Below are 22,015 nucleotides of genomic sequence, written 5' to 3'. Positions count from 1 at the left end.
AATGATTTTGCATGGACTATCCCTTTAAGTTTAGGCATTTAATTGCATAATGAATTCATCATCCTACACAGTATTGAACAGTGGTGTGTAGACCAGCTGGACTAAAATATTGCATTCATGTTACCAGTTTTGGATAACATTATTTAATGTTTTGATTAACTCGAATTTCATGTGTTGGAAAGGGCCTTCTATATCAGAAGTGAAGCTCTGAATTGGACTCCAGAGAAGAAAGGGAAATCAGTCTGGGGTAAGCTGATGAATCAAGTATCATGTCTCCTCTAGAGCAAAATGGGGTTAAGTGATTTTTTTTCAAGGGCACAGTGGTGACAGAACAGATCTGTAATCTCCATCACTCTCTTGTTTCAGGGCGAATTCTTCTTGCAAGTGGATTTTTTTTTACCTTTGTCTAACCATCTGTTAACAGTTACACTACATCTGTTTATAGGAGTGGTTTGCCCAAAATGTATAATGATTTAATTATTCATTAATCGAGCACATGTTTTTAGCAAAAGCAAGCCGATTTTGACTTGAAATGTCATTGGGTCTTGCATGTCTTTTAATCACCTGGTTTAAATATGCACAAACATCAATGATATGTGGCATATTTTCAGTGCATAACAATTGTAAATTCACACATTTGCGAGCCCTCAAGTCATATTTACTACTCTTATGGTGTTTTTGACTTGTAATTGAGCTTATGTATATTTACTGTACACTTGGTCACTAAACTTGGGGCTCACAAACTGTTGTATGGTGACTTTGCTCGGTTTGAGAGATGTAAAGTTTATGCATGTGGCCTGAACAACTATGCATTTTAATATTCCATCTTATATGCCTGTCATTGCACCTTGATTACATTGCTTTCCATCAAAAATGCATCTACCATTTTTTCTCCACAAGACCAGACAGCTGTCCAATCAATAAAAGTGAGTGAAAACACCCCTAATGTAGAAAAAAAATCAGCTTTGACATTCTGCTAAGAACAACAGCTAAAATTTAAATGCATTTTTAATGTAGATGATTATGAGTAAAATTATAGTGATTATTTAATGAGTGCACTATTCCTTTAAGTAGATGTTTTTAATTTGGATTAATCTACGCTGTAGCATGAAAACTGTATTGTACAGTATGACCTGACCGTTCAGGAAACGCCTAATTTATGTAATCCAGCACTTACTGCATGAAAGGCTGTGGAATTTAAACATGCCAGCCATTGCATTGCAGTCAGACTCATCCATTACTGCGTCAGGACTCGCAATTGGCATTGGTAATGCTGGCCGCAGGTAATTATGCCATCGATTAATTGTCAGAAAAAAACAGACCCACCTCTTACTGTTACCGCGGTGCGCGCGAGTGCGCGCGGCAGTTGTAGTAGCGCGTGCCGCATCGTTCCTCGTGATTTGTGAGGAGTTTGTGGCAACGCGTGCGCAAGCGGCGCGAAATGGACTTACTGAGGAATGGAACCAACATTTGCCACATTTATCGCGTTATTGTCGACAAATTTCTCCTCAAGGCGGATGTTTTTGGCGGTCCCATCCAATTGCGAGAGCTGTTTGTGGAAAAAGAGCGGGAAAAAGTGCTCCGCGCGCTCTTCGATTCAACGTCTTTGCGGTTCCCTCCAAAACAACAAAAACAAATTTATGACGCAAAACAGAGGTGAAATAAAACAGAATTGCTTGAATGAAAGGATCAGGGTGGAAAAGAGGGTTTAAATACTAAAGAACACACGAAGCAGAAAAAAACCATTAACCTAAGTGTCAAATAACGTGGAAAATATTCTATATTTTCTATAGCAAGGAGAAAATGGGACGTAAGCAGTTAAAGAAAGAAGGTATTTTATTTTTAAGTTATTTTTCAAACTACCATTAGCTGTAGATTTCATATTTTAAATCTAACTTTGATAAATGATCAGTGAGGTGAAAAATATACCCTAGAAAGCATTAAAGATGTTCTCCGTGTTTCTGTAAATCATAGTATTACTGTAGTGCGCACAGATTTGATCTGAACCAGATCAGCCTCATTAGGACTGCGGGCATCAAACATCCCACAGCGGATAGACTGGAGATCTGCCTCACAAAAAAAGTGCAAAAATCTCCCTCATATGGTCGCTAAATGTCTTTATTTGCATTTAGCCCGCTGTATCTTTCACTGAAGCATAAATTAATGTGATTCACGGGACGAGAGATTTGGCGCAGCGACCCAAAGGATGAGCTGATGCTTCACCCGCAACATGGAAAGGCAGGACACACTGCTGCATCCCCGCAATAAAACACAACCAGGAATCTTGGAAATTCAAAGGATTTTGGCTTGCAACTCAACAATTTAGAGGTGGATTTATGTGGATGAACAATCAATGGGATGGAGACGGGAATGGACGGAGAGCTACTTTATTGAGCACGAGGGTGAGTCCAGTATTTAACCAACTAAATCTAACCTACTAAAGCGAATCCACAAGTGGTGTTTTAATTAAAGGACATTTGGCATGCAGCTTTTGGAAAGGTTGTTTAGAAAGTAACAGTTTATAAGTAAAATGCATTGTTGATATTAACATTTGAAATTTTCTTAAACAGAAAGGAGTTAAAAGTAGAAATGTATTTAAGTCTTAAATCAGTTCTTTCTCTTTTTCCGAAACGTATTTTTCCTGTTTGATACAAATGCTCTCGTATTGTTAACGTGCAATAGGATCCTAGAAGATTAGAGTGTCCTAAAGCAGCAGCTCTGAAGGATCCGTGCTTTGGTAATGAGAAATGGATAAATTAACCTGGTAAGTGTCTCAAATTAAGTCTTTCTCTTATTCAGAACTTCTCTGCCGTGCTTGATGCATATTATCCCATTATTAACATGATCTCAGGAGGTCTTGGATGCTCCTGAAGGCGCAGCTCTAGAGGATCCATGTCATTGCATTGGTCGCTGTCCACTGCGCCCGTGGTGCTGAAATCTGGATGATGCCGGCGCAGCGACTGCAGGGCTGCCGCTCCCTTCACATCAACGAAGACAATGGGCGCTTTCTGTTGCTCGCCGTGCTCATCATTGTGTACCTGCTGTGCGGCGCTGCGGTGTTTTCCGCCATCGAGAGGCCGTCCGAGCTGCGAGCACACGGGCGCTGGAACCGGACCCTCCTGAACTTTAGCGATACGTTCAATATCAGCTTGCAGGATCTGAGCTCCTTCCTGAAAGAGTACGAGGCTGCGATTGCTGCTGGAGTTCGGGTCGATGCTCTTCGACCCAGATGGGATTTTACAGGAGCCTTTTATTTTGTTGGCACAGTGGTGTCTACTATAGGTAAGTTACCAAATGCTCGATTTTCTAATTGATAATTAATATTCTTGGGCTACTGGAAAAGGATTTCAGTGCTTTTCTTAAAAGACGGTTGACTCAAAAATTGTCACTTTTGCTCATGTTTGATGACAGTCATTAAAACATAAAATGTTCTCAAAACTTCCTGTTCTTGTAACATTAGTAGAACGTTGGTTTTTATGTTCTCAAAACGTTAACACAACAATATATAAATATTTATAAATAGTTCATTGAACGTTTCTTTTTTCTGAAACGTTTTTTTTTTTTTTTAAATGTTACTATTTGTTTTAGAACGTTCTAAACAAACATTCTCATTGTTTGCAAATTGTTTAAATGGAATCTTTCATTAACATTTTTTTTTAAAAACATTTAAAATGCTGCTGTTCAGAGAACATTCAGAAATATCGTTTTCATAACCTAACTGGAACGTTAGCAAAATGTAAATGTAGGAACATATTTTTAGCTGGTTACGGCTGTGTTTGTTCAACCTATTGCTAAGGTACATTGGAAGTTGATGTAGACAAGAGCTATTGAGACTGTTAATTGCTGAAAATCATCTCTGTTATAGATATAAAATCTCATTTGTGGTTGCACATATTCAAGCTTATTGTGTCACAATCAGCTATTAGGAGTCAAACCTAACAGTCTTGATGGACCAAATTGGAATATGCAAGTATGCATATATAAATTCTATATGAGAACTGTGGCAGATGCCTAATATTTTCAATATGATTTTCAGTCTTTAACTCGTTCAAAGCTATTGTGACTTCAGAAGACTTGGAATGTAGGACACAAATTATATGGACTCCTTTAAAGTCCTTTTGTTTTTCCTTCAGAGCTTGGAGTTATAAATCACTGTCCACTTTCATTGTATGGAAAAGACATGTGAGAACAATTGGTTTTGTGTTATTTTTGGGGTGAACTATCCCTTTAAGAGCTGCAGTTTTGGGTTTTCTTTCTGAGTGCAATCCACTCAAATTTAACTGATTTACAATGTTTAAAAGCCTGCACATAAAAGGTTTCCCCAAAGATCGATATAAAATGCAGTCTGTATCTATTTATGTGTGTGATATTATAGGTTTGTCTTGTCCAGTTTGCTTTTGTAACACTGTATACCCAGAATAGAACTTCATGGCTCATAAATGCAAATTAGTACAGCAGCAATTCAAGTGCTGTTTTTATTTTTTGTCAGCAACAGCCTCTGGCACCTTGCCTGACCCCGTGACCTTTCATGGAAACTCGTGGTGCACTTTTGCCTTGTTGAGGCAACATTTCCTTGCTCTCTGCGGAGACTTCACTTTTCCATTGGCATTTCTCCAGCATAAGTCCTCTGAAGACCAATAAACACCCTCTAGTGTTGACGGTCTCATGGGTAACAGGCTGAGGCCGAGCCAAGCCAACTCTCTGCATTCAGGACCAAGCCTCAGGCTTGCAGTTTGCTGTGGGGCTCATGTCCCAAAAACCAAATGTGCTGATGCCCACATGTCCTGGATAACATTTACCCTGTTATAGGTCGCTAAAGTGCAAGTATCCCTCTGAGGCCGCCCTCTGGTTATTGTGTGTATTTGCTTCCTATGGACCTTGGCTCCTGCACTTTCCATCTGCAGTGAATAATCAATAGCCGTGCACTTTGTAGTTCTGAGTAATGTATTCAGCAGTACTGTCATCGAAGTGGCTTCACGCAACCTTGCATGCTCTATGGATAGCCAGTGGCCGCCTTCGCAAATGAAAAATAGGGTGTAGATTGACGGCGAGGCCATTCTCTGTCGAGTTTAAATGCTATCCTCCTCCACTTGTTTAAAAGCTTCGGGATTGGGTGTGGAGATGTGTGCATGCATTTATTTCCTATTCAGAGAAAGTTTCTGAATGCTGGTTTGCAAATAATTGGATGTTCTCTGCTTTATTAGCAAACAGCACACAGAATTTAGTCTTAACTTCAGATATCATTTACTGACCATTTCATGCATATTGTACACAAAAATTGGCAGTTTTTCAGTCTGATTGACTGGCTTGTTGCTATTTCCGGCAGTCAGATTGCACTAGTATGCCAGGAAATTAAGTTGTGTGCCATGCACTGTTTTTTTAGATACATTATTATAGTTCTTGTCAGTATTTTGAATTAGATTTTTTCATTTTTTTAACTTAAAAATAAGTTAAAATTTTATTAAATTTAAACATAAGGGTAAATTTTTTGAAATTGTTTGTATAGTTTATGTATATACTGTATACATACATTAAATATATATATATATATATATATATATATATATATATATATATATATATATATATATATATATATATATATACATACACACATTACACACACACACACACACACTGTATATATCTTTATTTATTAGTTTATTTTGTTACTTCAAGTTAAAATGAAAATAAATAAAACTATTTTTAATATTATTTTTATATGTATATTTTATTTCAATTAATTTTTAATGTTTCAAGTAGTGAACTTTCAGTATTATTGTGGTAATTATGGTATTATAGGCCTATGGAACATTTCCATTCAATGTTAACTAAATTAATGCCCGGATTCACCAAGTTTGCCTGGTTAGCGGCATCAAACTGTTCTGATTTGTTTATAAAAACAGCACTTACTTTTGATTCTTATCACAGTTTTTACATGTTTGTGGTAATTTATTTTATTTTTTCTTTTTCAATGGGAAAAAATCTTTATTATAACTACTATTTCAGATAAACTTGTCTCTAAATGCCATGTGAAACTAAACGAATGTGGTCGATTTACATGATCGCAGTCAAAACCCTGTCTCTGCGGGACTACTAAAGCACAGTACAGTCTAGCAAGGAAAATCCTGCTTTATTTAGCTGCTAAGCTTAAATTAATGTGTGTTTTGTGCATTGTACTTCCATCTCAGTCTCCATCTTCCTTTCATCTCAGTGTGAAGTCTCTATATACCTCCCGTCTCCGGAAGAGCTTCAAAGCCAGTGAATGTGAGGTGCTCAGGCTTTGTCATGATGGGGGTTTTTCTAGGGACGACGTAGGCGCTTCCTCCTCATCTAAGTGAAACCCCCTGCCATTTCACACACAGTGAGTCACAGGCTCACTCAGACATTATTATGGGGAAAATTGATTCGCAGTCAATCAGTTGTTTCTGAAACAATAATGATAAACAGAATTTTAAATGATTGATTAATAATTCTGTTTGCTGGTAAACATTCCCAGGACCTACTGTATAGATTGCACATACTGTATAGATTAATTTCATGCAGTGGAAAGGAAGACATACAGTATATATATATATATATAGATAGATAGATAGATAGATAGATATATATAGATAGATAGATAGATAGATAGATATACTGTATATATAAAAAAGTTGTTTACAATTATGTGTTTGTGCAAACAAACATACAGAGTGTCTTCAGATAAGTTTATTAGCCAAGGTTGAAAAGATTTTCTTACAACATTTTAATAGAATTTAATAAATGCATCATTTATTATATGTAATGCCATTCAAAAATACTGTAACATTCAAAAATATTATAACAACAAAAAAACATTTTTTTCCATCAAAATACAGTAATATTCTGAAATATTATTACAATTTAAAATAATTGTTTTCTATTTGAATATATTTTAAAATGTAATTTATTTCTTTGATGCAAAGCTGAATTTTCAGCATCATTACTCCAGTCTTCAGTGTCAAATGATCCTTCAGAAATCATTCTAATAAGTTGATTTGAAGCATTTATTATTATTATCACTGTTGAAAACAGTCTTGCTGTTTCATATTTTTCTGGAAACCATGATGCATTTTTTTTTTCCCCAGGATTCTCTGATTAATAAAAAGTACAAAAGTACAGCATTTAATTAAAGGTGCTGTGTGTAAGATTTTGACACTACTAAAGCATATAAATACCATAATATATTTGCAGATATTTAAGAAAAATGCTGAGTTAACGTACTTGTTTATCTGAAAAACAGTTGGTTATTCTCCTTGGAAAATGTGTGTTCCGGTCCGGAATGTCGGTCTCTGTTTTTGTTTGTGAAACCCGCCCACTGCCAGTTTACCCAATTGTATTTCGGCACCCCTGGTTGCCAGTTGGAGAAAAACACAGCGTATTTCATTTAATTCATTGTCAAGTGCGCTCGTTCCTGTTTGTGTCGTCAATCTGGCAACCTGCGTGTGTAAAAGTCTGAGGAGGAGGGGCCTGGTGAAAAAGACCCTCTCCAATATTTAGAATTTGGACTGTAATACCTAGTTCAACCACTCGGTGTCAATCCTACATACAGCACCTTTAAAATAGAAATCTTTTATGACATTATAAATATCTTTATTGTCACTTTTGATTAATTCAATGCATCCTTGCTGAATAAAAGTATTAATTTCCTATAAAAATATCATAAAGACCCCAACTTTTAAACGGTACATGAAACCACTAGGCAGACTTTAAAATGTGCTAAGGCAGTATAAATGTACTAAACATGAGACAAATTGTGCCCAAATGTTGATAACTTTTGTGCACCACAAAAGAAAACTAAATGCATGTGGTGCTTGCTTTATCACAAATGACAGCAGCCAAATTTAAGATGCATCATTTAAATTATACAGAATAACCAAATTGAATAAAGCACTCTGTTCATTCTATTTCTGATTGTCTGTTAGCAGAAGTATTTGAGTTTTTCTAGTCATGCTGGATCTGAACAGCAGTGTGGCTTCAGCTCAGGGTGAGAGGACACTTTGTGTAAGACAGGCGGTTAGTAACATGCTTTAAGAAAATGTCTGATGCAGAGCTCTTTCTGGAGGCTACAACCATCACTCATCACTCACATCAGCAAGACAGGAGAGCTTCATTAGTGGCCAGACGCTAACAACTGAGAATCCCAAGCAACACATGAATAAGTCTACTATTAATAAAAACATTTTATGAATTCCAAACTTTACTTGGCTGTTTATGTTAACTTTTTCATTTATTTAATTAAGGAAGCAGCTTTCATAGCTTTATGCAGAGCTGGATAATTAGAGATCATGTGTATTCTAGGACAGCGGTTTTATATGATCATGGACCCCCAAATATGATCATCCTTGTACATGAAACCCCCATCCTGAAAATCAATCCTATAAACCTATAAACTAATTCTATATACAATTTTATAAACCTTGCCAAAAAAATTTTTAATGAAAAATGTATGTTTTAAATATGCGTTAAATATATTTAAAATAAATTACATTACATTACATCACATTATTGTTGTTGTTTTATTTTAATATATATTTAGTAATTATTTTGTAAATATAAGTTTTTTTTTTTAAAGTAAACAGATATTGCAATCGACTTTTCTTCTCTGATGTGATGGATTACTTGAAATGGCTTCTGGACAGGACTCAGTTTTGTCCATCAGGAATTGATTGGATTGTTTTTGTTTGTTAATTGCTGCAATATCACCTGATTGACAAGCTGTTGGATAAAAAGGATTATTGTCCAATCTTTGCACTAATGTATACTTCAAGTTTTTTTTTTTTTATTATAATTTTTTTTTATTAAAGATTACATGGTTAAGTTACATGAGTAATAACAATAATAATAATAATTAATAATAATAATTATATATATATATATATATAAATGTGTGTGTGTGTTTGTGTCACTGTTTTTCTATAAATTTTCTCTAGCACTCCCTTGTGCAGATTGAAACCACTCGATTTGTAAGATGTTTACTGTGTTCCATTTTGGGAACAGCATGAGAATTAAAGGCTTAAAAGTAATTTTTCATAAAAGTATAACATTTGTTTATGAGAAATAAAAATAGACACCGCTAAGTCAAATGATTTGCATTGTTGTTTATAGCACAGTTCTGTGTTTAATAATGTTTTAGAATAGATGGGTGTCTGAATGATGAATTATCATTGGGACTGCAGTGTGCAGTGTATACTTGCAAGCTTCTGGAGGAGTACTGTATTGCTCAGGAGACATTATAGAGTTCTTAATTATACATACCAGCTTCATCTTTGATGTGCTTCCTAAAATCCCACAGGAGAGGTAAAACAGAAATGAGTCAATTGTTAGCATAAAAGTAAAAGAATAGAGCTATAAAATTGATGTATATAACAGTTCATATCATGGTCTTGGAAGAATTTAATAATAAATGTTGAGTTCATATTGAGATTTCTGATATTTGATTGCAGACTTTGCCGAATGAGCAACACTTGAGATCTAAACATGAGTATTTTTCTCAGTAGAAACATCGCAGCCTGCACTTTTGCTGAAGCTCTTCACTTAATCTTACTGTCATGTGGGAGCAATTGAGATATTAAGGAAGATCTCAATTATGATTTTTATTCCCAATTGGAACAAAAGAAACATTTTTGGCCTGATTTAGAATTGGCATCAGTGTTGAACTGTTGAAACATTTTCTCAGACTCTAACAGTAGTGTAAAAGTCAAAAGGCATGTGGGCAAAAGCTGAAAACGAGTTGACGAAGCAGTTTTAAATGAGTCTAGATCTGGCCATCTCTTCCCTTTGACCTGTGTGGTGACGGAGCGGATCTGTTGGGTTTGGTTGGAGGACACCGATAGAACAAAAGTGCATACAGTAGTTGTGCGAGCTCAGCCTATTACACGCCTGTCTGAACAGAAAGTGATTTCTAGAGACTCTCGGGAGAGACGAGCTCTGAATCCCACCGCCGCCGACTCCACAAGCAGAGGCGTGTTCCAGATTCTCACAGTTTCTTCCTCCTCTGTGTTATTTGAAGGTTTAGAATGTCATCCATACATACCTTCCTGTCTTTACTCACTCTTTTTTCCCTCCATGAATAAAAAAAACATAAAAAGATACGTTTCTTTACTTCACAACACAACCTGCAGTGTTAATAGTGGAAATTTCTCTTTTTTGTGTTCCATAGAAAAAGATCATGCAAAAAAGCATACACTCCACAAATTAGTCCTAAATTGAAGATTTATGCATTTGAATTGCATATGAAATATCCATCCAGATGAATATTTGTCAGTCATATACATAAATGAGCTGGCTAAAGTTTTAAATAATCCATAATAAATAAATAAATACTGAAAAAGTTTTAAAAAAAACAAGCATTAATTCTACAATAAGCAGGTTTACTGAATAACTAAATAAATGTAATTTTTTCACAATTAACAGATTTATCCTTATTCTAAGCAGTTTGAATTAATGTTTTTATATTAGTATAATATTAAATATTATAAAAATTTATTAGAATATTTTTTAAATGGAGAGTCATACCTGTTTTTTTTTTTTTTTTTTGTCATTGTTGCCTGTTTCATTTACGTATGACTGTCAAATATGCGTCGCATTAAGTTTGTGAAAAAGTGATGTGACATGACATACAGCCAAGTATGGTGACCCATACTCAGAATTTGTGCTCTGCATTTAACCCATCCAAAGTGCACACACACAGCACACAAAACACAAAACAAATCAAGTCATCTTTATTTATATAGCACTTTAAACAAAAAAGATTGCGTCAAAGCAACTGAACAACATTAATTAGGAAAACAGTGTGTCAATAATTAATACAAAATGACAGTTTTCATCATTGAATTCAGTGATGTCATCATTGCAGCTCAGTTCAGTTTAAATGGTATCTGTGCAATAATTTGCAATCAAGTCAACGACGATATCCCTGTAAATGAAGTGTCCCCAAACTAAGCAAGCCAGAGGCGACAGCGGCAAGGAACCAAAACTCCATCAGTGAGAGAATGGAGAAAAAACCTTGGGAGAAACCAGGCTCAGTCGGGGGGCCAGTTCTCCTCTGAAAACGAAACCAGCAGTTCAATTCCAGTCTGCAGCAAAGTCAGGTTGTGCAGAAGAATCATCTGTTTTCTCGTGGGTATCCCGGTGGTCATCTGAGACAAGGGCTCTTACAGGGGATCTGTCTCTGGGGCTCTACCGGGTCTCCGCTGTCTTTCAGGGCTGTAGAGGTCCTTTCTAGGTGCTGATCCACCATCTGGGCTGGATACATACTGGATACGGGTGACTGCAGTGACCATCTGACTTGGATACAGACTGGATCTGGTGGCCACGGTGACCTCGGAATAAGAGAGAAAACACCCAATATGAGTGTAGATGCCAGCGTAGACACACACCCGGAGCAGTGGGCAGCTATTTATGCTGCGGCGCCTGGGAGCAGTTGGGGGTTCGGTGCCTTGCTCAAGGACACCTCAGTCGTCGTATTGCCGGCCCAAGAGTCGAACCCACAGCCTTAGGGTTAGGAGTCAAACTCTCTTACTATTAGGCAACAGCTTACCCACACGTCACTTTCACAACGTCACGTCACTTATATATGACTAACATATTATACAGTATGCATCATATTAAGTTTATTTCTTTTTGTTGAAACTGTGCAAACCAAATGTATGGAAATTGTATATGCAATTCAAATTCATAAATCTTAAATTTAGGCCAAAATATTTTGTTATGATGACTGTATGTTTGTGTTTTTGGGAGGTGAGCTGTAAAGTTGGTTGACGTAGGTCAGATAGACAGTAGTGTGAGTAAACCTCGGGGATTCCCGTTGCAGCACTCGTCTTTCTCTCATCGATCTCTCCCGTGTCGTAGTAATCAGTGCAGTTTGCTCCGGTTACTCCACAGTGAGCCACGCGTTTGATTGGATCATGCATCATTGTCTCCTCAGTGATATTCTCTTCCTCCTCAGACTCATCTATCAATATAACCTGCTCGGCTAATGCAGAGGAATGGATTCCCTCTCTTTCCCGTCCCTCTTTTCTCGCTCTCACTCCTTTAATTTCATTGTGTTCCATCACACGCTGTTTGCACTGATGGACTTGACTTGTGAAAAACACTACACATTGCAGGTTAGGGAATTATGATACATTGATCAGCCATCGTTATGCATTAAAATATCATCTGGGTCAATGAAATGCAGTGTTTCATTCAGAAGGGCCAATGTGGTTCCCAAGCTATCAGATTCACAGCGGCTGTTTTGAGAATGGCATAGTAGTGTACTGTGTACTGTATTCACTTTATTGTGCAATGTGGAAGTAAGCTATTTTTGGTGAATGCACAAGACTTCTGTTTCATTAGCTGCTACTGAACAAGAAGAATAATAAAATGCAACGATAAAACTCTTTGCACTACAAACCAGTGTGCTTAAGATTACGACAGTGAATTAAAATAAAATGATAACAAATACTGCTAACTAGAAGTGAATGACACTGGAAGCCTCACACATTCAAGTTACAAATGGCCAAACCTTCTCTTACGTCAAAAATAAGGTGGATAAAGTGCATATTGTAAGGGAAACAGGTCAATTTAGCTCAAAGGGAATCATTTAAGATTTTAAAGGGAATTTGAACAGAATCACTGTTTCACGGCTGATCACTGAAACGGCCAGCGATTCAACTGAACGAGCCGTTTAACACTCAAATCTGCGCTGGATATTAATATCCAAAGTATAGTGAAAACACTATTAATTAGCACAGTAAACAAGATCACAGCAGTTTAAGACATTAACTTGTGAGCACAAAACACAAGATACTTCTCTTTTCAATATAAATAAGGCTTTATTAGATAAATCTAGACATATAAAACTAATCTAACACATAAGCACACACACTCACACATTCACTGCAAGTTGCAGGAGGATAGAACGTTAGGAAAGAGTGAGTTAAAGAGAATGAAAATGTGAAATCCCAAGTTTACAGCAATACGTGAAATTGCATAGACATGAACAACCATTTAATCACTTAATTAACCCTCGCACTGAGTTCCTCAATGAGGTTAAAATTATATTAGATAACACCAGTACAGATGTGAGTCTGGAGGTTACTTGCGTTGCCTGTTTAACGGGGTTCCCTTTGTTGTCGCTGAAAAGGGGGTTTCCCGAAGTTGCTGGATTGGCTGGAAGTTCAGTAGTCGTTTTAAGAGAACTTGGGAAGCCCGTGGTTGTTGGGCGTTGGCTGAAGATGCAGAGTTGTGGGCTGGTTGAAGTTTCAGACGGGCACGCGAGGTCAGACTCGGAGACACGGCGTTACAAAAACTTAACTCAGAACAAGAAACTCTCAAACGGAAAAGAAAAGAGTAAAGTTTGACGAGACTAGGTGGTGTTTCTTCTTGCATCGTGGCTAAGTAGCAGCAGGCGTGCAGGCCGAAGCACGCTGGAACGGCGCTCGAAGAACGCTAAAAGTGATGACAAAGCATGACTAAAAGCTTAAACTACAAGCAAAGCTAAAAGCTAAAAGAAACTAAAAGCATGACTAAAAGCTTAAAAAAAAATACAAGCAAAGCTAAAAGCCGGCATGACTGATAGCAAAAGCTTGACAAAAGCTAAAAGCAAAAGCTAAAAGAATGACTAAAGCTTAAACTACAAGCAAAGCTAAAAGCAAAATTTTATGGTACGTCCTGAGTATTTTAAACTGGCCTTTTGGCCACACCTCAAATGTTGTCTTGACCAATTAGATATTGTCTTTTCTCGTGGTGTTGCGATGTTTGTCCCACCCATTCATAAATCATATGTTATCTTATCAAGCTCGTGGTCCGAATTTTTCCCCGCTCTTGCAGGTATAATTTGGACATGATTCCTATAACAAGGATATGATACATTTGACAAATAACTGATGGTCAGAAACGTTTCAAGCAAGAATATTCGAACACACACATACTAAACATGAATATAATCCCTTAAGCTATTCAAGAGTTTATTTAAAAAGACATACACAATAAATGATTAGAAACATTAAAATCAAATGTGGGGGTTACATGTATGATATGGAGTTGAGCAAGGGACTGATATATCCATTTAGAAGTCTTTTTTGAGTTCATTTTTGGTGCATATATGCATTGGAAGGCATTCTCTCCCTGTGCCATTCTTGGGAGTAAGGGATTGTCCTGTGGAGACCAGAGGGGTTAACAGGTCCTCCTTAGGAATTCAGTCTGGTTTTGCTAGGTGGGGGGAAGTCAATCCAACGATCTTGTTTAATCTCATGGCTTTACATGTGAGGTTGAGACTGTCCATTTCTTCGATTACTTGCCCCAAATTAGACAATCTCTTCTTCGAATTGAAATTGTCAATAATTGTTCCAATGGTGTTAATGTTGAAAGCTGTTCTCTGAAACAGAGTTGGTTGGTTATCAGATTGTGGTGCTGGGAGGATTGAACAACATCTGCCTTTCTGTGGAATTCGGCTCATGTTTCAACCAGGCTCCCGATCGAATCTTTAATTTGTCTGGTTCACTCTAACCATATGAAGAACATGTCTGTGTCGCGTTTCATCCCATACTCAAAAAAAAGATATAATTTACTTTTGCATGAAGAAAATTAAGCCAGAGCACCCTTACAATTCTAATTACTGTTATGCATAAAAAAACACATTATCTGATTTGAATGAATATCATTGTTTTACAGTACTGAGAATCTAATGAGAATCATCTGAGAATAATGCAGTTACAGAAAAACTAATTTAAAATAAGTTTCTACATGCATTACAATAATGAAAGTTTGGGGAAATGGGCCTAATTGTCATTTTAAAAAAGTAATGTCACATTTCAAAATCATATTCTGTCCTAAAATAGGCTTCATTCTCTTTTATGCATAGTATTCATCATTCTAATTTTGTTCTTTTGTTTTTGAGGTGAATGTGACGTGATCATGTTTTAAGAGATTCACTCATGTGAAACTGCAAGAAATACACTGTGATAAGACTTTTAAAACAGTATTTTGCTACATTTGTTCTTACATGACTTTGATGCATGATGCATTATGATTTCAAATTTGTTTTTTATTTTGCCAGTTTTATTCCAATTTTCATAAAATCGTGTGCTGAAAAGAAAAATCATGTGCTGCAGCTGAATTCTCCTGAATCCATTGGGTACATTTGAATACATTTTTGGTCTAAAATAAGGTCTGTTTTTAACACAAGCACAATATATTTTCACATCTTATTGTACAACATAAAATACATCAGCAGTACAATTAGCTAAATGGGACTACAGAGGTTGTGGGTGACATTAAACATCATTATGATAAAAACAGGTAACCTCATCTACTTACAGCCTCATTGTTTTCACAGTTGTGCTTTTGCAAACTACTTGAACTTAAACTTTCCAATATCAGCATTCAGATATCATCCAGGTATTCCATAATGGGCATATTGTGCATAATAAACATGCTGTGTGCTGCAAAAATAGTAAGAGTAGGATGATAGCATGCTATCCTGAGACTCCTGATAGACATTTATAGCTGTGCTTATCATCAGATTTCCTGGAGCAGAGAGCAGCACCTTGTCCCTCATTGTGTTTTCTGTGTCTCACTCTCTGTCTCTCTCTCAGTCCCTCAGTCACTCTCTCTCTCTTTCCCTCTCTCTCCCTCTCCCTCTGATCTCCTGGGTCGCTCTGTAAAAACAGAGGGCTGGAAAATGTCAAAGTTAAAAATGGAAGAGGGCGTGTAGCCACATAAAAGGCGTGTGTGCTTTCTCACCAGTGTGTACTCAAGCACCGATACTGAATGAGACAGGACCGGTCAGAATGTGATTAAAGACGTGATAAAGGTTGCATTTTTTTTTATTTTTTTTTATTTAGGTCCATTCTGGTTGGGTGGATCTTGTGCCTGGGTCATATATTATACCCCAAAATTAAAATAAATAAATAAAAAGACTGAATGATTATCAAATTTTTTATTAATTCTTTGTAATATTATTTGTGACATTGTGACATAATTTTCTTGGTAATTACCATGATGTAGAGAATCATTTCATCTTTTTATTGTGAATAAACTACATGGGCATACTTATCATGCTATTTTCTGGAAACACTGAAGATTCTCTTAATGGTGTTTTATTAACAAAGTTAATAAACCCAGTTAACTCTGGGTTCAGGCCAAAATTTCAAGCTCGGAGCCCTCCCCTCAGACAACACGTCAAATACGCATAACCTTTACTCTGTTTATTATGTGTAAGTGTGAACTTGTGAACCGTATTTTAGGAATTCTGTACACTTATTTAATTTCGCTCATGAATTCTGCATAAAAAGGACACAAGCACCAGATCATGAGACTGTTATAATGCTTTCACCCCTCTGTATCTTGTTTTACATTCATTTACGTTAAAGTTTGTAAAATTGATCGGAATTGAATTGACCTTTTAAAGCTGTCTACCATGTTAGTTGTTTTATGCATCTTTTATCCTGTAAATTATTAATACAAGAGAGGAACTGTCAGTTGGTCATCAGTAAACTTAAGATTAACTGTTTTTTTACATTTTTTAAATAAATGTGACTGGGTTGCCTTTTTAAAACCTGCCAATGCTCAGATATTTTGGATAGTTGCAGTGCAGATGCTGAGTTGGTTTTTAGTTATTTAGGCATTAATATGGGGTTGCTAGGGTGTACCGGCTGTTGCTAGGTTGTTGTTGCAAATATTGCTAATGAGCAGCACTGCAAAACCTGTATTTTTTATAGTGATCTTTGCATTTAAAGCTGCACAGCAGTTGAGACAGACAGATACACCCACGCAGTGACAAATCAGTGTCAGGAAAACTGCCTGTCCTATTTGTACATTTATCTCTGGCCTGCATCCTCTCTGTCATCCCTGCGCTCGCCCTTGATCCATGTACGTGATCTGGCCCGGCAAACACACAAAGACTGTAAATAAATCTCAATGCGGAGCGTTTCCATCTGAGGATGGCGTCTGCATACACAGAGGATCAATCACACACAGCACAGCATACACACTCTGGAGCAGACAGCTATTGTTTTAAGTAAAACCACAGATTTGTTGCTGTCATGGCCTTATCTACAGACCACAATAACCTCATAAACATCCCTCACTGAATATACATACATTCTCCTCATGCCTTTTCATTTCAGAAACTGAAGTGAATCACAAATCTCATCAGTATCCAAGATATTGGTTTGATCGGAAAGGTCAGATGCGTTTTTACACAAAACTAATATTCTGAGTGGCAAGCCAACAATCCATCATTAAAGAGACAGTTCACCCAGAGAAGTAATTTCTGCCATCATTCACTCAACCTCATGTCATTTCAAACCTGTTTAACTTTCTTTCGTAGAGCACAAAGGTGAAATTCTGAATAATGTATGAGATAGAGCAGGACGATCAATGACAGCACAAAGTAAAAAAGAGCTGCTGACCTCCAAAAAAGGACAAGAAAGCACTATAACAGGAGTTCATATGACTAGACCGTTTAGAAACAGACTAAAATAAAGTGCACAAATATGGAATTTTTATTTCATTTTGAATCAAGAATATATTGAACCAATTTCACTTGAAAAAAAATTATATTGAATGCGATGAATGCGTGATATGAAGTCAATGCTATTATGAATGATTCTTCACTTTTTTACTTTTGAAACTTTGATATATATATATATATATATATATATATATATATATATATATATATATATATATATATATATATATTTTTTTTTTTTGTAGCATTTCAGTGAAACTTTCATATAATATATATTCACAACATATAAAACAAAACATGAAAACATCCTTATTTACTTTTTTTCATTTTATTTTGATGATTAGAGTTTAAAGCTTGTAAAATGATCTGCCAGTGGGGTACTAGTAAAATACTCTTGTTTAAAGAATATTTTACTTACCCCACTGGCAGATAATTGTACTTGTTTTAAGCAAAATGCACTTAATTTAGTTTTTTTAAAACAAGACTAAATATCGTTAGTCATTTGGCTTATCTAGTGAAAGTATCTTGATTTAAGAATTGTAAGATATTTTGATTAGAAACCAGACAAAAATACTTAGTAAGATAAGCCATTTTTTGCAGTGAGCTGATGAAAGTCAAAAATCCAGCATCTCAAAATATTAGAATAATTACATTAAAGTTTCATTAAATGACCATCCCTACAGTATAATTTCTGGGTATATGTTGTTCTTTGAAACCAAAATAATGGGGAAGACTGCTGACTTGACAATGGTCCAGAATATTGGTCAACCGATATTTCGCCAAGGCCAATATATCGGCCGATATTTGGCATTTTCAAATATTGGCATCAGACAAAAATTTTTTCTGTTTGGCCAATGCATTCAGATACCAGGACATTTATTTTTAAGATGCTGATAACGGCAGCGCCTGCGCACACAGCTCACATTATCCCTCTTGTTCGCCGTCGTTAACAGTTCTGTCTAATACGGATTAAAGAAGTCTGTCTAATAATCAGATAGAACTGTTAAACAAAGGGATTAAAATTGCATAAAAAGTACTATAACGATTGCTTTTATATATGATTAGTAACAGAAAGGCAAACATTATAATACTTTCTTATTTACCATCATTCAGCATAACGCATTTATATAATTTTGGCAACAAATCTTTGAAAAGGGCTAATGATCTTAAATTTTCGACGAACCTTAAATTCGTTGATTCCATTCAAATTTTGACGTTGCACTTTATGCATTTGCTCATGTTCACTGCATGACTTTCGTTGCAATTGAAATGCTTAACAACATCCATTCGTGATTTCACTGTTACATGCTATATTTAAAAATTTGGGTTTCCTGATATTCAAAAGTTGAAAAAATGCAACCTGTGTGTGTTTGTGTGTGTGGTGTGTGGCGGTGTGTGTGTGTGGGGTGGTGTGTAACTATGATATTCCCATATAGATATTTATTGGATGCTGTCAAAGATTGTCACTCGATTAATCACATTCCAAATGTTTGTTTACATAATATACCATGTGTATACTTTTGTAATTTATTATGTATATATAATACCTATATGTATATATATAATAGAATATGTTTATATTAGATTGTTTTTAAGTATTTCAAATGAATATAAAAACATAAATTATGATAACATTAAAATATTTTCTTAAAATAATAAAATTTATGTGTGGGTATTTATATATACAAAATATATACCCTGTTAAAAACATATATACTGTTTTTTTTATTTGGATGTATTATCGTGATTAATCTATTTGACAGCCCTTATATATATATTATATTATAATATATATTTAGTTTTGATTTTTTTTAAGTTTTCATAAATATGAAAAACATTAGTTTCATTCAATATATATACTGTTTTTATAATATAGGCTTTTTATATTACTATTTAAATATATTAGTTTTCATATTTATATTAATATAATTGATAGATATAGATCATCATATATAGTAATCTAGGAATTATTATAGATCATTAGATCCATAAGCTATTTCATAATATATTTTGAAATATTTTATTTAATACCATATGAGGGTCAGTAATTTTTTCATTTTTGGGTCAACCAGCATTTAATGAGAGAGGCTGGTGCATGAAATATTTTCCAGAAAAGCTAGCACTCCTTGTTATGTTTTTTTGAAGAACTTAAAATTGTTAGCTTGGTAACTAAACATTTACCTTTTTCATCAGAAGAACAATTAATACTGAGGTTAAGTGCTTTGATTAACCTGTGGGACCTTGCCTTTGTAGTCTGTCATTACTAAAAGTGGTTAAAGCTTTTCTGTGTGTATGTGTCGTTTTGTTTTTTTGCAATATTCACTTAAGTGGGATTTTCCTGTTAAAACTGGATCCTTGATTGAATTGGTGGTAAGAGTGCAGTATTGCCAAGCTGCACCTGCCCTCGTTCTTTAATATGGTCCATGGTCACTAACTAAAGCGGTCGGGAGCTTTGCAGATCCTGCACTTCTGAGCATTATTGAAACTTTTTACTATCTTTTCATCAAATTTAAAACTGTCAGGAGAGCCAGCCTGAGAACTCTGCAGTGCATCAGCATTATTCTTCAGATTATGGACATGGTGACTCCCTCCCATGTGCCGGTGTAAATTTAGATGCCCTGTTCTACACAGCATCCACAGAGCTTTTGGTATCTCATCTGTGCAAAGTTAGTCTCAGCTGGCAGACACCCACAGACCCGTTCACAAACTGCTCCTCACTGACGTGTACTGCACACAAACTAGCAAAATCACAAGCTTGCACAGATTTACCCCTCACTCCTCACGCAGAGCAAACGCTTTAAGCAACATGAGGTTTTTAAAAAAATCCAAGGAATTAAATTGTATTTAATGTTAGCTGGGTCCATATTACACTCTCTGTAAAGAATTTACTTTTACACCTCATCCTTCATCCCGGCTCGGGTGCTGTCATTTGACCTGAAATTTTTTTTTTTATTTTTTCACTGTTTTTGTTTTTTTTTAATTGAGGTGTTCATCTGAGTGTGTACAAGACTTTTGAGAGTTTGTGATCAACTTGAATTTGGGAACACACACACCACCACAAAAATGAGTGGATACGAGGAGATTTATGTGGCTGTAATTAAAAAAATGTAATGCAATCCTTCCAAGGCTTCGGCTTGCGGGTCATTTTGACCCGACCATAGAATGAGAATGGAATGTGGAATTTTTATTTTATTTTTTTATTTTTTTTGCCACACTTGAACAGGAATGGATCACACACACAAAAAACCAACTGTGCATGTGGATTCGTATTACTTTTGTGCGGAGATAAAAAAAAAAAAAAAAGGGTAACAAATCCTTTATCCCTTGTGGACAATTTATACCCCCCTATAGGATAACAGAATGTCAAAAAATAATTTAGTTTTATTAGATATTTTTATATTTGATATGAAATCTGACACATAGACAAAACTTTATATCCAAACAAAAGAGAGACTACAGAATATTCCTAAGGCACAAAACACTCACATAACACTCCCCCCCCACCCCCCCACACCCACACAACATTCACACAAACACATAGAAACACATTAAACTAATGCGCATGATTAATTTAATTAATTATTGCATAATGTAGAAAAGCAAACACTTATTTAAAAAATGGTCAATATAAATAAATAACCACTAGAACATGGCTTGCAGAGAAGTACTGTTATGGCCATTTCCACTCCCTAATATATTATATTTATTAATTATATTTACCACTTGCGAATGGCAGTAATAAAAGTTCAACTTTACTCTGCATCTCACTACCCCGACAGCACGAGGACATCTGTAAGATGTCTGCTAAAGATCTGGGAAAAGCTCGGATGCTGGCCCGTATAATCTGATAAATGCTCTCAGTAGCAGTTTGACGTGCATTCTAATACGTGTCTATTGTGAGCATCTGGCGGGAAACATCTCATAGATGTATGAACAAGCACTCTTAAAAATACATCTTGCATTTGTACATGCAGACATCAAATAGACCTCTCTGAGATGTACATGTGGGGTGGACGGTTAGGGTGATTGTGCTTTACTGTCAGTGCTGGTGCCTGCCCTTCTGTAGAACCTTAATGGCCCTGGTGATGGTGTCCTCAAATGTGAGTCTGGGAGCCCTACAATGTTTTTCTCAAGTCAGAAAAGTCTAACAGTGTTAGAAGAACGTTGTCTGTGGTATATTTTCACTGCAAAACAATAAGAAATGCCACAAATATCATAGCAAATTTTGAGAAAAGCCGCAAAATCAGTAATTTTTGGCCGCAAAAATCAGAAAAAAGTTCTGCGAAATCCTGGAGGGACTGAACAAGTAACACATTGAAATAAACATAATGAAGTAGAAAAACTGAAATAGTATTTCCTGGTAAAACATACTCCAATATTTTATTTACAACTTTAAAACAAGTGTATAAATGTGCTTATGAGAAAGAGTGAGTTGATTTACTAAAGTTTGCCAGGCTGTGAACATTTAAAAAATTTTTTTTTTTTTTTTTTTAGATATTTTTAATTTATTAAAGATAATTACTAAAAAAAAAA

At 35.7% G+C, this 22,015-nt stretch overlaps 1 protein-coding gene across 1 annotated transcript in view; it reads left to right on the top strand.

Annotated features, from left to right (window-relative positions):
* The first annotated feature begins 1,173 nt into the window (after positions 1-1,173).
* Positions 1,174-22,015, top strand: part of LOC109049326 (potassium channel subfamily K member 12-like) — a 38,309-nt gene continuing 17,467 nt past the window's right edge. Inside the window, exons 1-3 of the mRNA XM_042737562.1 lie at positions 1,174-2,402; positions 2,683-2,764; positions 2,852-3,282. Of these exons, the coding sequence (XP_042593496.1) occupies positions 2,943-3,282 (340 nt within the window). The 5' untranslated portion in view covers positions 1,174-2,402; positions 2,683-2,764; positions 2,852-2,942. The remainder of the gene's footprint in view (positions 2,403-2,682; positions 2,765-2,851; positions 3,283-22,015) is intronic.

Source organism: Cyprinus carpio, chromosome B13 (assembly GCF_018340385.1).
Source record: "Cyprinus carpio isolate SPL01 chromosome B13, ASM1834038v1, whole genome shotgun sequence".
Classification (NCBI taxonomy): domain Eukaryota; kingdom Metazoa; phylum Chordata; class Actinopteri; order Cypriniformes; family Cyprinidae; genus Cyprinus; species Cyprinus carpio.
This window is presented reverse-complemented; position numbering and strand designations above follow the sequence as displayed.